At 39.4% G+C, this 12,913-nt stretch overlaps 1 gene segment (V, D, J or C); it reads right to left on the reverse strand.

Moving 5' to 3' along the window:
- Positions 1–4,072: 4,072 nt before the first annotated feature.
- LOC111219750 lies at positions 4,073–4,624 on the reverse strand. The segment is given in 2 exon segments: positions 4,073–4,419; positions 4,526–4,624. Coding segments are annotated over 2 exon segments (384 nt in total).
- Between the last annotated feature and the right edge of the window lie 8,289 nt (positions 4,625–12,913).

Consider the following 12,913-nt stretch of genomic DNA (forward strand, 5'->3'; position numbering starts at 1 on the left):
TATTACCTTTTGCAATATAGATTCTCTAAATCGCATGCAACCTATTAAAGGCTATTGACATGACCACTGTCACAAATGCAGTGCTCTTTTGCAACCACAGGCACTCTCACAGCACTTCAGTCTTGAGGATTGCATTGAACACGTCCTTGGCTTTTGGAGACGTCACCGTCACGATTTCCCTCTCCTCTCGATGCTGGCAAGAGCAGTGCTTTGTGTTCCTGCAACCAGCGCATCGAGCGAACGCGCTTTCAGCTCAGCAGGTCGGGTGCTGGAAGCGCGTCGAAACAGGCTAAACCCCGGCACGGTGGATTCCATCCTCTTTCTCCACAGTGCTTCCAAACAGCTGTCATAAATAGGCCTATGGTTTTCAATTTGGAGTTTTCAATTTTCTGTTCTACTACTTCAATTTAAACAATTAATAAGTTCAAAGAAGACCAGTTCATTAAAATCTAATAGTGTTAGTACAGTAGTAAATAGTAGAGTTCTCAGATCTGATGTTACATCAGATGTTACAGTTTTGGCATGCATGCGCGCTTGATGTCTAATCCAATAAAGAACAACGTAAAAATCGATCTTTCAGTGTCTTTGATGTTGTTTGGTACTCAATTAATCTTTCATGAAATTGTATCATTTTTACTGCGAATCTAGCGCAAATACTTGTCATCTATGGCTTACAGTGTCACAAATAAGTCTAAGACATATGAAGATCATGTCGAGTCACTGGCATGTGTCCTGAGGGCCCTCCAACCTCACGGGGAGAAGTTCAAGCCAACCAGGAGCAAGCTCTTCAAAAAGGAGGTCTGTTATGTAGGAAGGCTGGTCTCTGCTGATGGAGTTTGGATTGACCTGAAGGATCTGGAAGCCTTCCAGGCTTTGAGAAGTACAACCCCCAGCACTGTTGGAGAACTCTGTAAGATTCTAGGACTCTTCAGCTATAGCCGGACATACATACAAGACTTATCTAGAGTCACCAAGCTGATGTATGAGCTCTTTCTGGCCAAAAACACTGCACCTGTGATGCTTCAGCTCAGGCAAATGAGGTGGAAAGGGGCACAGCTGTCATCCAGGACCCTGATCAAGTGGGCGGGAAAGCACCAAAGAGCCCTGGACCAGCTCGTACATATCCTGTCCAACCCACTAGTGCTTGGTTATCCTGACTTAACCTCCCTTTTGTGTTACATACAGACGGATCAGGACATGGGCTTGGTGCTGTGCTATACCAATGCTAGGGAGGGAAGCTCAGAGTGATTGGCTATGGGTCCAGAACACTGATGCGTACAGAACAAAATTACAACCTGCACTCAGGCAAACATGAGTGGGAGAAACTCCACCTCAAAGATGGTCTGCTATACAGGAAAACCAGTTAGCGGAGCCGACTTGTCCTGCCTGGCCAGTACCGATCTATGGTCCTGAAACACCTCCATGATGACATGGGTCATATGGGGACAGAGAGAGTCCTGGGGCTAGCTAGAGACTGATTCCATTGGTTATACATGAAACAGGATGTTGAGGTTTACATGACAAGAAAATGTCCCTGTATCAAGCAGAAAAAACTTGTCTCCCATGGGGAGCATTACCACTGGTTCACCCCTGGAGCTTGTGTCAATTAACTACTTTCAGTCGGAGGCTAGCAAGGGAGGCTTTGAGTACATTCTGGTTGTTGTAGACCATTTTACCAGGTTTGCACAAGCCTATGCAACCAGAAATAAGTCTGGAAAAACAGCTGCAGAGAAACTCTTTGATGATTTCATCCCACGGTTCGGCTACCCATGGAAATTATATAATGACCAAGGGAGAGAATTTGAGAATGAACTGCTCAAAAACATCTGCGTGGAATGAGTCATTCAAGGATCACTCCGTACCATCCTCAGGGAAATCCTGCTGAGAGATTTAACTATACCTTATTTCAAATGTTCAGAACCCTGGAGGAAAAAGAAAAGGAAAGATGGAGAGAACCCCTACCACAAGTCATTAATGCTTATAACTGTACCAGACATGAGGCGACTGGGTTTTCACCCGTCTATTTGATGTATGGCCATCACCCACGTCTTCCCGTGGACATGATATTTGATTTGGGGGAGAAGCCACGTCTCCCAGAGGCTATGCAGAGAAGTGAGCCTCTAGAATGAAGGACGCTTACAGACTCAACTCTGAGAGTAGTCAACAGTTAAGTTCTCAAGAAAAGAGACACTATGACCGCCACATGAAGGGTGTTGTCCTTGAACCAGATAACCGCATCCTGGTACATAACCTGAGGGGGGCCAGGTAAGCTAAGAGCATACTGGGAAGACAAAGTCCATGTTGTTAAGGAGAGGATTGCTGATAGGCCTGTTTACAAAGTCACCCCAGAAACAGGTGGAAACAGAGTACGAACACTACACCGTAACCTACTTCACTTGGTCAATGACTTACCAGTAGACTTACCTCAGCCATCACAGAAACCACCAATTGAAAGGAAGAGAGACTCACCAAGACACTTACCAGCTCCATCAATGGAACCACTTCCACAGAGAGCAAAGAACAACAGACAGTCAAATACAAAGAAACAGAGTGAATGGAACCCAAGCAGTGTTACTTCTGATGACAATGAACCACCTTTCTGGCTGAGAATACCTGTAAAGAGAGGACTTGAGCATACAAGTACAGCCTGTATGTGAGCCTCAGAGACACTATAATCAGGTAACAACCACTGACAGAACTGAACCGACCCAACCACTTATACTTGAAAGAGAAACCAGAAGTGTACATGCCGGTGAAAGAAGAGGGGATATGTTTGATATAGAGAGCAGAGAAACTGTACACAGAACACACAAGGAGGAACAGGCAGAGGAGGAGCACTTATCTGTTGATCCAATCCCTGCAGAATGTGAGCAAGAAGACATGATGCATCGAGGCAATCGACTGGTAACCCCTCAGTCAGTATGCAGTCCAATGATGATCAGGCTAATCAGCTGCAAAGTCGAAAGTCCACTCTTGAAAGGAAGCCTACACAGATGTTCACATACAACTCATTAGGCCAACCATCGTACCAACCCCACCAAGTTTAGAACATTTGTATAGTTGGTGTTATTGTTTGATATGTATACTTTTGAATTGTTATATTGTAAGCACTTAGTTAAACTTTGCAGGTCTTCAGCTTGTGCATTTATACTGAACTGACAGTCATTACTAGCAATGTGCAATAGTTTCTTTGCATTTGCACTACGAGGTTAAATAAGGGAACGTAAGTATTTACAAATTCTGTATTTCATGGTATTGTTTTCTTTAGGTAGTTGTAAACTAAATACAAGCTTAGTTTATGGACTGAATGAGGATGTATTCATGTAGTAAATTATCCTATATGGAAAATTTGTGTTTTTATTTGAGAAAAAAAGGAGATGCTATGGTAACGAACTTATGCATTTATTTTGTTTCTGATATTATTGATGTTTCAATTGATAAAGTGGCATTTGACGATAGAATGACAGTTGAAAAAAAAACAAATGAGAAATTGACAGAAAGAAAGGAGGAGGTTTTAGATTTTTGAAAAGTCAGACATGAGGTAATTATTCCAACTTTCAATATGATCTTACTTTTCTTTTACATATAGAAAACACCGTAGATTTATGTAATGCATCTCAAATTATTGAAAAGGGAGAAGACAAAAATCCTGTTTTAAGATCTGATCTTATTAATAATTTTAAAAAGAGAAGATGAAGATTCTGTGACGTATAATAGAAAGTAATCAGCATACTGGCTGTTTTACGATGATGTGAAAAAAATGATGCCCGAGATGTTGATGGGTTTCCCAAACAATGAAAGCAGGAGTTCAACTGTTTAGTGATGTGTAAAAAATAAATAATACAGGTCTAATTAATATTTGTAAATATTTTTAAATGAATATGTTCATTTATATAATCAGATATAGATTATTAGTATAAACTATGTGTGTGTGTGTGTGTGTGTGTGTGTGTGTGTGTGTGTGTGTGTGTGTGTGTGTGTGTGTGTTCTCAGTGAACTGTATCAGTCTCTGCAGTAGCTTCCAGCTGCAGCAGTCAGTTCAGTTTCTGTTCAGTCTGACTGAGGGAGGTTTTTGTACAACGCTTTTTCACTGTGTGAACACAGCCTTGCTATTCAACCAGTGTTCACTCTGACAGTAGTAAACTGCTGCATCTTCAGCCTGGACTCCACTGATGGTCAGAGTGAAGTCAGAGTTTGATCCACTGCCTGTAAAACGACCTGGAATCCCTGATACTTGAGTGGTAGCAAAGTAAATCATCAGTTTAGGTTTTTCTCCATCTCTCTGTTGGTACCAGGCTAAAAGGTGGTAGTTGTTCCAAACATGAACATTCTGACTGATCCTACATCTGATGTTGACAGAGCCTCCCAGAGCAGAGCTCACTGCTCCAGGCTGAGTCACTGTGACCTGTCCTCTGGACTCTGAGGAGACAGAGACAGAAACATAAAGCAGCGTCATGGTTTTTCGGCTTCATTTCAGAGGGACGGATGTTGATAGAGGAGAGGAGTTTGATTCTCTGGACTTTACCTGTGAAGCAGCAGCAGAGGAGAGTCCAGATGAGGACGGAGACCAAAGTCATGTTTCTGATGAGGAGGATTTCTGTGTCTATCTGTTGTCATGAAGGACAGCTGTCAGTTCATCCAGTCTTCAACTCTCAGGACTATAAACTCTCCCAGAGCACTGGAGCATGGTGCTGCTGATGCAAAGTGGCTCTCTATGGAAATGCTCTGACTCACTCCAACAGGGACTTGGATCACTCTCATGATGCTGATTATCAACGGATCAATCACGTTTATCAGAGTGTTGATCCAGGATGTGTTCGAGGAGTTTCCTTTGAGATTTGTTTTAGTAAATTCCCCCTAATTCACTTTTGTATTTACCACTACTAAAAGCCACCAAATGAATGTGGACAGTTTAGACTTCAAGATCAGAAATGTTCTTCCATGCAAAGACGTCCTGTAATAATACACTCACCTGACTTGTTGTTAGAAAATAGAAAATAAAAAACAACAATATCCCTTTAGTTTTATAGTTCTGATTACATTAAATCATGACAGTAGATCATTTAATACATTAGAAATATGATTAATTGTAGTTGTAGCACACTAAGACTCAGATTAAATGTACACAAGCATAAGCCATCATTTAGACTGAATAATATAATTTATTTTAGGGTAATCACTTGCTTGTGACATCATGGTATTTTTCCATTAATTCTGTGTATACTGTGGTGACACTATTTTGGATTTTATGGTCTTTTAATGTTGCTTATTTTACAGCTTTTTAATTCTTACAACCATTTTTACAGTGTATTTAATAGAAAAATATACATTCTGGGATTTTGTGGATATTATCATTTCTCACATCAGCTGCCAAAAATTACAAACAGACTAATTTTGTTGGTGAAATACAACTTGATTGATCCCTCGCCATGGTGAAACCTTATGCTAATGTTTTTGTGTATTTTTTAAGTGTTTTATAATTTTCATATATTTTGGTCAATTTAACAGTTTTGTCACCTCCATTCAAAACCCTGAGCTTTTTAAACTGATTGTTATATGTTGTTTGAGCGACAGAAATCTGCTGAATTCTTTGTTGGATTTTCAGGAAGCAGAAATATAAAGTCAGATATCATCAGCATAAGGAGATATCCAGTTAATCTCTGCACTCACTCTTTACAGCTAGCTCTCTCTCTCTCTCTCTCTCTCTCTCTCTCTCTCTGTCACTTTTTAATTTGGCTATTGTAACCCATTGACAATAAAGGGTTAAACTGTTGATAATGTAATCATATTATGTTACTGTGTTTTATTCTTTGTTATCTCAGTTGAACAAATAGAGAGATGATCAGCAACTCAGAAACCATAGTTGGTTAAGTCCCGCCTCTGGTTGCACATGACAGGTGGATCACAAAGTATCTGTATGATCAAGGTTGTGGGAGAGACAGAGATGAGATGTGCTCGTGTAATGGTGATGGGGAAAAAGAAGCATTAAAAAGTAAACAGTAAGTAAAACATACCAGGTAACTAACCAATATTTAAGAGTACCAAAGTAGTAGCAGCTGGAAGTTGGAAGTCCGGTTTTATCTTTTCCAGCAATCTTAGTAAGCTAGCAGCATTATGCTAATGTTGTTATTTGTGAATGCGACACTGCATGGCCTGTCTGTTGAGTTGGTTGAAGAAATGTGCGGCCAATGCCAGAGTTACTGCTTGCTGACTTTGCTGACAGAGTAATGTTTGAGCTAGATGTTGAAGATGTAAATATTTAAATTTTAGTGTTAACATTTTACTGTAGGAGATGTGAGAGTATGTTAATGCCACTTTCATTTTTATTAGAGAGTGGGCATTGCAAATATTAGTATGTCCATACCGAACATTGATACTGCTAAAATCTTTCCTAATACTGGATTAAGGTAAAGCTGATGGCTATTGTCCTAATCATTTTGTTTTTGTGTTGCTTAATTACTACTATAGTGTACAATGATGTATGCTGTTATTATGGTACAATGATTTAGATATTGATCTTGAGTGTAATGCCAGGCTTGAAAATGTTATCATTGAGTATTATATAGTATATGGTGTTTAATGTTACATTGTTGTTATTTTGCTTTAGTATGAATGTTGTACAACAAATAGATTGGATAAAATCTTAAAGTCCTCTATGCGAAATCAAACAGGTCAGGTCTTATGGGCAGAGTAACAGACACTCCTGGAGATGATTCCATTGACGGTGAGCCTCCCAGTGTGATTCTACTTGGAACCTGGAACCCAGAGTTGATTCATTGAATATTCCACCGGGTTGTAGGGTGGTACAAGTCGCCAGGACTCCCACACAAATCCACAAAGAGTGCACATTATTCCAGAAAACTGTCACAGGGCAGTCACGAACATTAAAAAGACTGAAAAGACTGAAATTGATCACAGATAAAAGATTTTATTGACTTTTGATAAACTAAAGGCACATTTTCTTTATATTTTTTCTTTTTCTTGAACCTGTTATTTAGGCTACATGTTATGAATTATCACCTGCAAGTTCATTTCACTAAAGATTTCAAATTGCAACTTACTTTGTGCTTCATCTATGGTTATTTTACTCTATGTTTCTGAACTCCTTATAAACCTAGTAGCGGTGTAATTATCAGGAGCGGGTCACACTGTCATATATTTCAATAGTGCTGTTTTCTTCTAGTGAAGCTGACATGTACGATAGTTCATGACAGTAAAGACACTTTGATCACATAGATTCTTTTCAGTGTGGTTTATTATTAAAGTGATACATGTCTGGTGTCTCGCTGCTGACGTCTTAACAGTAACAGCTGATCCATGAAACCACAGTGACTCAGGTCGTTTCTGGATCAGGTCACAGGGACATTGTCATCTCTTAGTGATGATCTGACAAAACAGGACAGGAAAAATGTATTTATTCAGACTCTCAGTTCAAGCAGACGGAGTCTCAGGGTAGCAGTCACATCCTAAACCCTGGTGGGAGCTGAAGGTATGGAAGGTCATATAAAAATACTTTTTAACACAAGCAGCTCTGTGCATGATGTCCTTCACATTTGACCTCCAACTTCTCTTTACTGATGTTATGAAGTATCAAATTTTTACATGAGTACAGCAGTTTTTCGACTCACTGTCACATTTTGTGGCAGACTTGTGACTAAGGGTGACTGGGCATTACTCTTAGAGCCCAGCATTCTGGAACTCTCTCCCGACTCTAATTAGGCACCATAACTCTTTAACGTCCTTTCAATCTCTTCTCAAAAGCATTTCTTGTCTTTGTCTTTGGTAATGTCTGATTTCGTGTTCATTTATACTGTCATCAGATCTTTTTGTATAATGTTGATGTGAGAAGTTTTTATTATGCTGTCTACACTTTTTATTATGTTCAGTTGGATTTTTCTTCTTTCTAGTTTTATTTTCTTGTAAAACATTTTGTAACTTTGTTAGAAAAAGAAAAGTTATTATGTTATTATCATTATTTTTCTTGGTAAAATGTGTCTCAGTTCTTTTCATAAACTGCTCTCAAAGTGAGATCTGATCACAAATGATCACATTTCACATGAGTCACATTTTAAAGCTTGTGTGAACTGACCACTTGTGATAGATCACTGAAGACACATGTTGATGGCAGGCTGAACAGGGCCTAAGTGATCTGTATTACATTGAACAAAAGTCTGGTATGCTGTGTGTGTGTGTGTGTGTGTGTGTGTGTGTGTGTGTGTGTGTGTGTGTGTGTGTGTGTGTGTCCTCAGTGAACTGTATCAGTCTCCTGCAGTAGCTTCCAGCTGCAGCAGTCAGTTCAGTTTCTGTTCAGTCTGACTGAGGGAGGTTTTTGTACGACGCCTTTTCACTGTGTGAACAGATACTGGCTGTTGATATTGTGTCGGCATTACAGTAGTAAACTGCTGCATCTTCAGCCTGGACTCCACTGATGGTCAAGGTGAAGTCAGTATTTCTTCCACTGCCTGTAAAAACGAGCTGGAAATCCCTGATGTCTGCGATTTGACGCAGTAAATCATCAGTTTATAGGGTGCCCCTGCTTTTGTTGGTACCATTCCACAGAGTCAGAATTAATAACATTCTGACTGATCCTACATTGATGTTGACAGAGCCTCCCAGAGCAGAGGTCACTGCTCCAGCTGAGTCACTGTGGCCTGTCCTCTGGACTCTGAGGAGACAGAGACAGAAACATAAAGAGCGTCATGGTTTTTCGGCTTCATTTCAGAGGGACGGATGTTGATAGAGGAGAGGAGTTTGATTCTCTGGACTTAACCTGTGAAGCAGCAGCAGAGGAGAGTCCAGATGAGGACGGAGACCAAAGTCATGTTTTTTGATGAGGAGGATTTCTGTGTCTTCTGTTGTCATGAAGGACAGCTGTCAGTCATCCAGTCTTCAACTCTCAGGACTATAACTCTCCCAGAGCACTGGAGCATGGTGCTGCTGATGCAAAGTGGCTCTCTATGGAAATGCTCTGACTCACTCCAACAGGGACTTGGATCACTCTCATGATGCTGATTAATCAGATCAATCATTTATCAGCATATTGATCAGGATGTGTTGAGGAGTTTCCTTGGAGAATTTGTTTTAGTAAATTCCCCCTAATTCACTTTTGTATTTACCACTATACTAAGGCCACAAATGAATGTGGACAGTTTAGACTTCAAGATCAGATGTTCTTCCATGCAAAGACGTCCTGTAATAATACACTCACCTGACTTGTTGTTAGAAAATAGAAAATAAACAGAACAAATCCCTTTAGTTTTATAGTCTTGATTACATTAAATCATGACAGTAGAATCATTTAATACATTAGAAATATGATTAATTGTAGTTGTAGCAAACTAAGACTCAGATTAAATGTACACAAGCATAAGCCATCATTTAGACTGAATATATATTTATTTTAGGGTAATACTTGCTTGTGACTCATGGTATTTTCTCATTAATTCTGTGTATACTGTGGTGACACTATATTGGATTTTATGGGTCTTTTAAATCTGCTATTTTACAGCTTTTTAATTTCTACAACCCATTTTTACAGTGTATTTAATAGAAAAATATACATTCTGGGATTTTGTGGTATTATCATTCTCTCACATCAAGCTGCCAAAATATTACAAACAGACTAATTTTTGGTGAGTGTGTTTGTTTCAAGGTCAGGGAGCCGTGACTCCACAGTGAGAGGTTTTTGTACGACGGCTCAATGACTTTGTATCACTGTGGTGGACGTTTGGTGGAGGAACCAGACTGGATTGTTGGAAGTAAGTTTCTATAACAATGCTACAAGAAATTAATGTAATGTTATGTTTTAAATTTAGTTTTAATGTTTGCAGCAGATAAAATATGATTTTGTTTATTTCTAACACTTTAAGTTTTTTTTTCTCCTCCTTCATCATGGAGGTGAATCAGAGCAGTCTTTACCAAACGTTTTCTTTACATTCCTGTCATGCAGAAATTTAAGTTCAACTGTAGAAAAGATCAAACTTCAATTCTATTTTTAAATATGTTTCCTAAACTTCATTCAATATCAAACTGAAAAGATATTTTATTTTTAAGATGATGATTCACTTCATTTCGATGAGGTTTGGAAAATGTTGTAATATAAATACTGTTATAGAAAGTAACGTTGGAAAGTCTTCATTGTGTTGTTCATCCACTGTAATTTGAAAACATTTAAAAACGTTAAATGACAATTGAATTCCACATGAAGAAAATTGGTGTTTGTCAGATTATTCTATGTATTTATTTGTGTTCCCTCTAAACTAACATGTCATGTAAAACCTAAAGTTTTTTCATGATTGTTACCAAATCTTCTTCTTGTTTCTCCAGTGTAGGTTGATATGTTTCAGGTGAAAATGTATGATGATTGTCTCTGTGCTGATGTGCATGAGAGGCTTCTTAAAGGGAAGTGAAACAATGTGTGAGTGAGTGACTGGTGGAGCGGAAAAACCATCTGACAGAAACTCCTTTAAGGAGAAAATCAACTGTCACACAAGTAAATGTGTCAAAGTGTCTGGTGTTTGATTGACAGAATGTGTGGTCCCTGTCCTCTAAGCTGATTGGTGTCTCCTAGGTTGATGCCCGTCCCACCCTGACAGTGCTGCCCCCTCAGGAGGAGCTGCGCAGGGAAGGCACGCTCATGTGCCTGGCCAACAAGGGCTTCCCCTCAGACTGGAGTCTGGCCTGGAAGGTGGAGGGCAGCAGCAGCAGCACAGCTGGGAGGAGAGGCAGGAGCCCCGGGGTGCTGGAGAAGGACGGCCTCTACAGCTGGAGCAGCACCCTGAGGCTCTCCTGCAGACCAGTGAGCAGCTGGGCTCTGTGACCTGTGAGCCACCCAGGGCTCCCAGACTCTGGTCTCTAGAGACACTGACAAGAGACAGTGTTCCCAGTTTGACGCCTGACTCACCAGGACTCTGCTGACTGGTTTTACTCTGCTCTCTGTAACACATCTCTCTTTTCTTTCTCTCTTCTCTGTCTCTCTCCTCTTTCTCTCCCTCTCCCTGCTTTCGTTCTCGTTCTTTATTAGCTTGTTTTCTGAATGTTTCTTATTTCACTATTTGCACAAAATAAAGATCTGTTCATCAAATAAATTCTGCTTCCATCTGTGTTTTTATAACATCAACAGATGATCATGTGTCTCTTTCTCACTGACATGAAATACAACTTGATTGTCCCTGCCATGGTGAAACTCTTACTAATTGTTTTTGTGTATTTTCAGTGTTTTATAATTTTCAATATATTTGGTCAATTAACGTTTTTTCACCTCCAATTCAAACCTGAGCTTTTAAACTGATTGTTATATGTTGTTTGAGCGACAGAAATCTGCTGAATCTTTGTTTGGATTTCAGGAGCAGAAATATAAAGTCAGATATCATCAGCATAGGAGATATCCAGTAACTCTGCACATCACTCTACAGCTTCTCTCTCGGTCTCTCCTCTTCTCTCTCTCTCTCTGTCACTTTTTAATTTGGCTATTGTAGCCCAGTTGACAATAAAGGGTTAAAATGTTGATAATGTAATAAATATTATGTTTACTGTGTTTTATTCTTTGTTATCTCAGTTGAACAAATAGAGAGATGATCAGCAACTCAGAAACCATAGTTGGTTAAGTCCCCGTGCCTCTTCTGGTTGCACATGACAGGTGATTCAACAAAGTAATCTTGTCTATTTTGGATCTGTAAGTAAAACATCCAGGTAACAAACCAATATTTAGAGAGTAACCAAAGTAGTAGCAGCTGGAATTGAATGTCCGATTTTATCTTTTCCAGCAATCTTAGTAAGCTAGCAACATTATCTTAAGTGTTGTTATTTGTGAATGTGACACTGCATGGCCTGTCTGTTGAGTTTGGTTGAAGAAATGTGCAGCCAATGCCAGAGTTACCTGCTTGCTGATTTGCTGACAGAGTAATGTTGAGCTAGATGTTGAAGATGTATAATATTTAAATTTTAGTGTTAACATTTTACTGTAGGAGATGTGAGAGTATGTTAATGCCACTTTCATTTTTATTAGAGAGTGGGCATTGCAATATTAGCAGGGCCATAATGAACATTGATCAAGTGGTACAATTCGCCAGGACTCCTGCACACATCCACAAAGAGTGCACATTATTCCAGAAAACTGTCCACAGGGCAGTTCCGCCACGAACATTTAAAAAGACTGAAATTGATCACAGATGAAAGATTTTATTGACTTTTGTTAAACTAAAGCGCAATATTGTCTTTATATTTTTTCTTTTTCTTGAACCTTGTTATTTAGGCTACACGTTATGAATTATCACCTGCAAGTTCATTTCAGCTAAAAGATTTCAAATTGCAACTTAGTGTGCTTCATACTATGGTTATATTTTACTCTATGTTTCTGAACTCTTATAAACGCTCGTAGCGTGTAATTATCAGGAGCGGGTCACACTGTCATATATTTCAATAGTGCTGTTTTCTTCTAGTGAATGACATGTACGATAGGTTCATGACAGTAAAGACACTTTGATCACATGAGATTCTTTTCAGTGTGGTTTATTATTAAAGGATATCACATGTCTGGTGTTTCGCTGCTGACGTCTTAACAGTAACAGCTGATCCATGAAACCCACAGTGACTCAGGTTCGTTTCTGGATCAGGTCACAGGGCATTGTCATCTCTTAGTGATGATCTGACAAAAACAGGACAGGAAAAATGGTATTTATTCAGACTCTCAGTTCACAGCAGACGGAGTCTCAGGGTAGCAGTCACATCCTAAAACCCTGGTGGGAGCTGAAGGTATTGGAGGTCATATAAAAATACTTTTCAAACACCAAGAGCTCTGTGCATATGATGTCTTCACATTTGACCTCCAAACCTTCTCTTTACTGATGTTATTGAAGTATCAACATTTTTTACATGAGTACAGCAGTTTTTGACTCACTGTCACATTTTGTGG

The sequence above is a fragment of the Seriola dumerili genome, unplaced genomic scaffold (assembly GCF_002260705.1).
Source record: "Seriola dumerili isolate Sdu_G_001 unplaced genomic scaffold, Sdu_1.0 BDQW01000003.1, whole genome shotgun sequence".
Classification (NCBI taxonomy): Eukaryota; Metazoa; Chordata; class Actinopteri; order Carangiformes; family Carangidae; genus Seriola; species Seriola dumerili.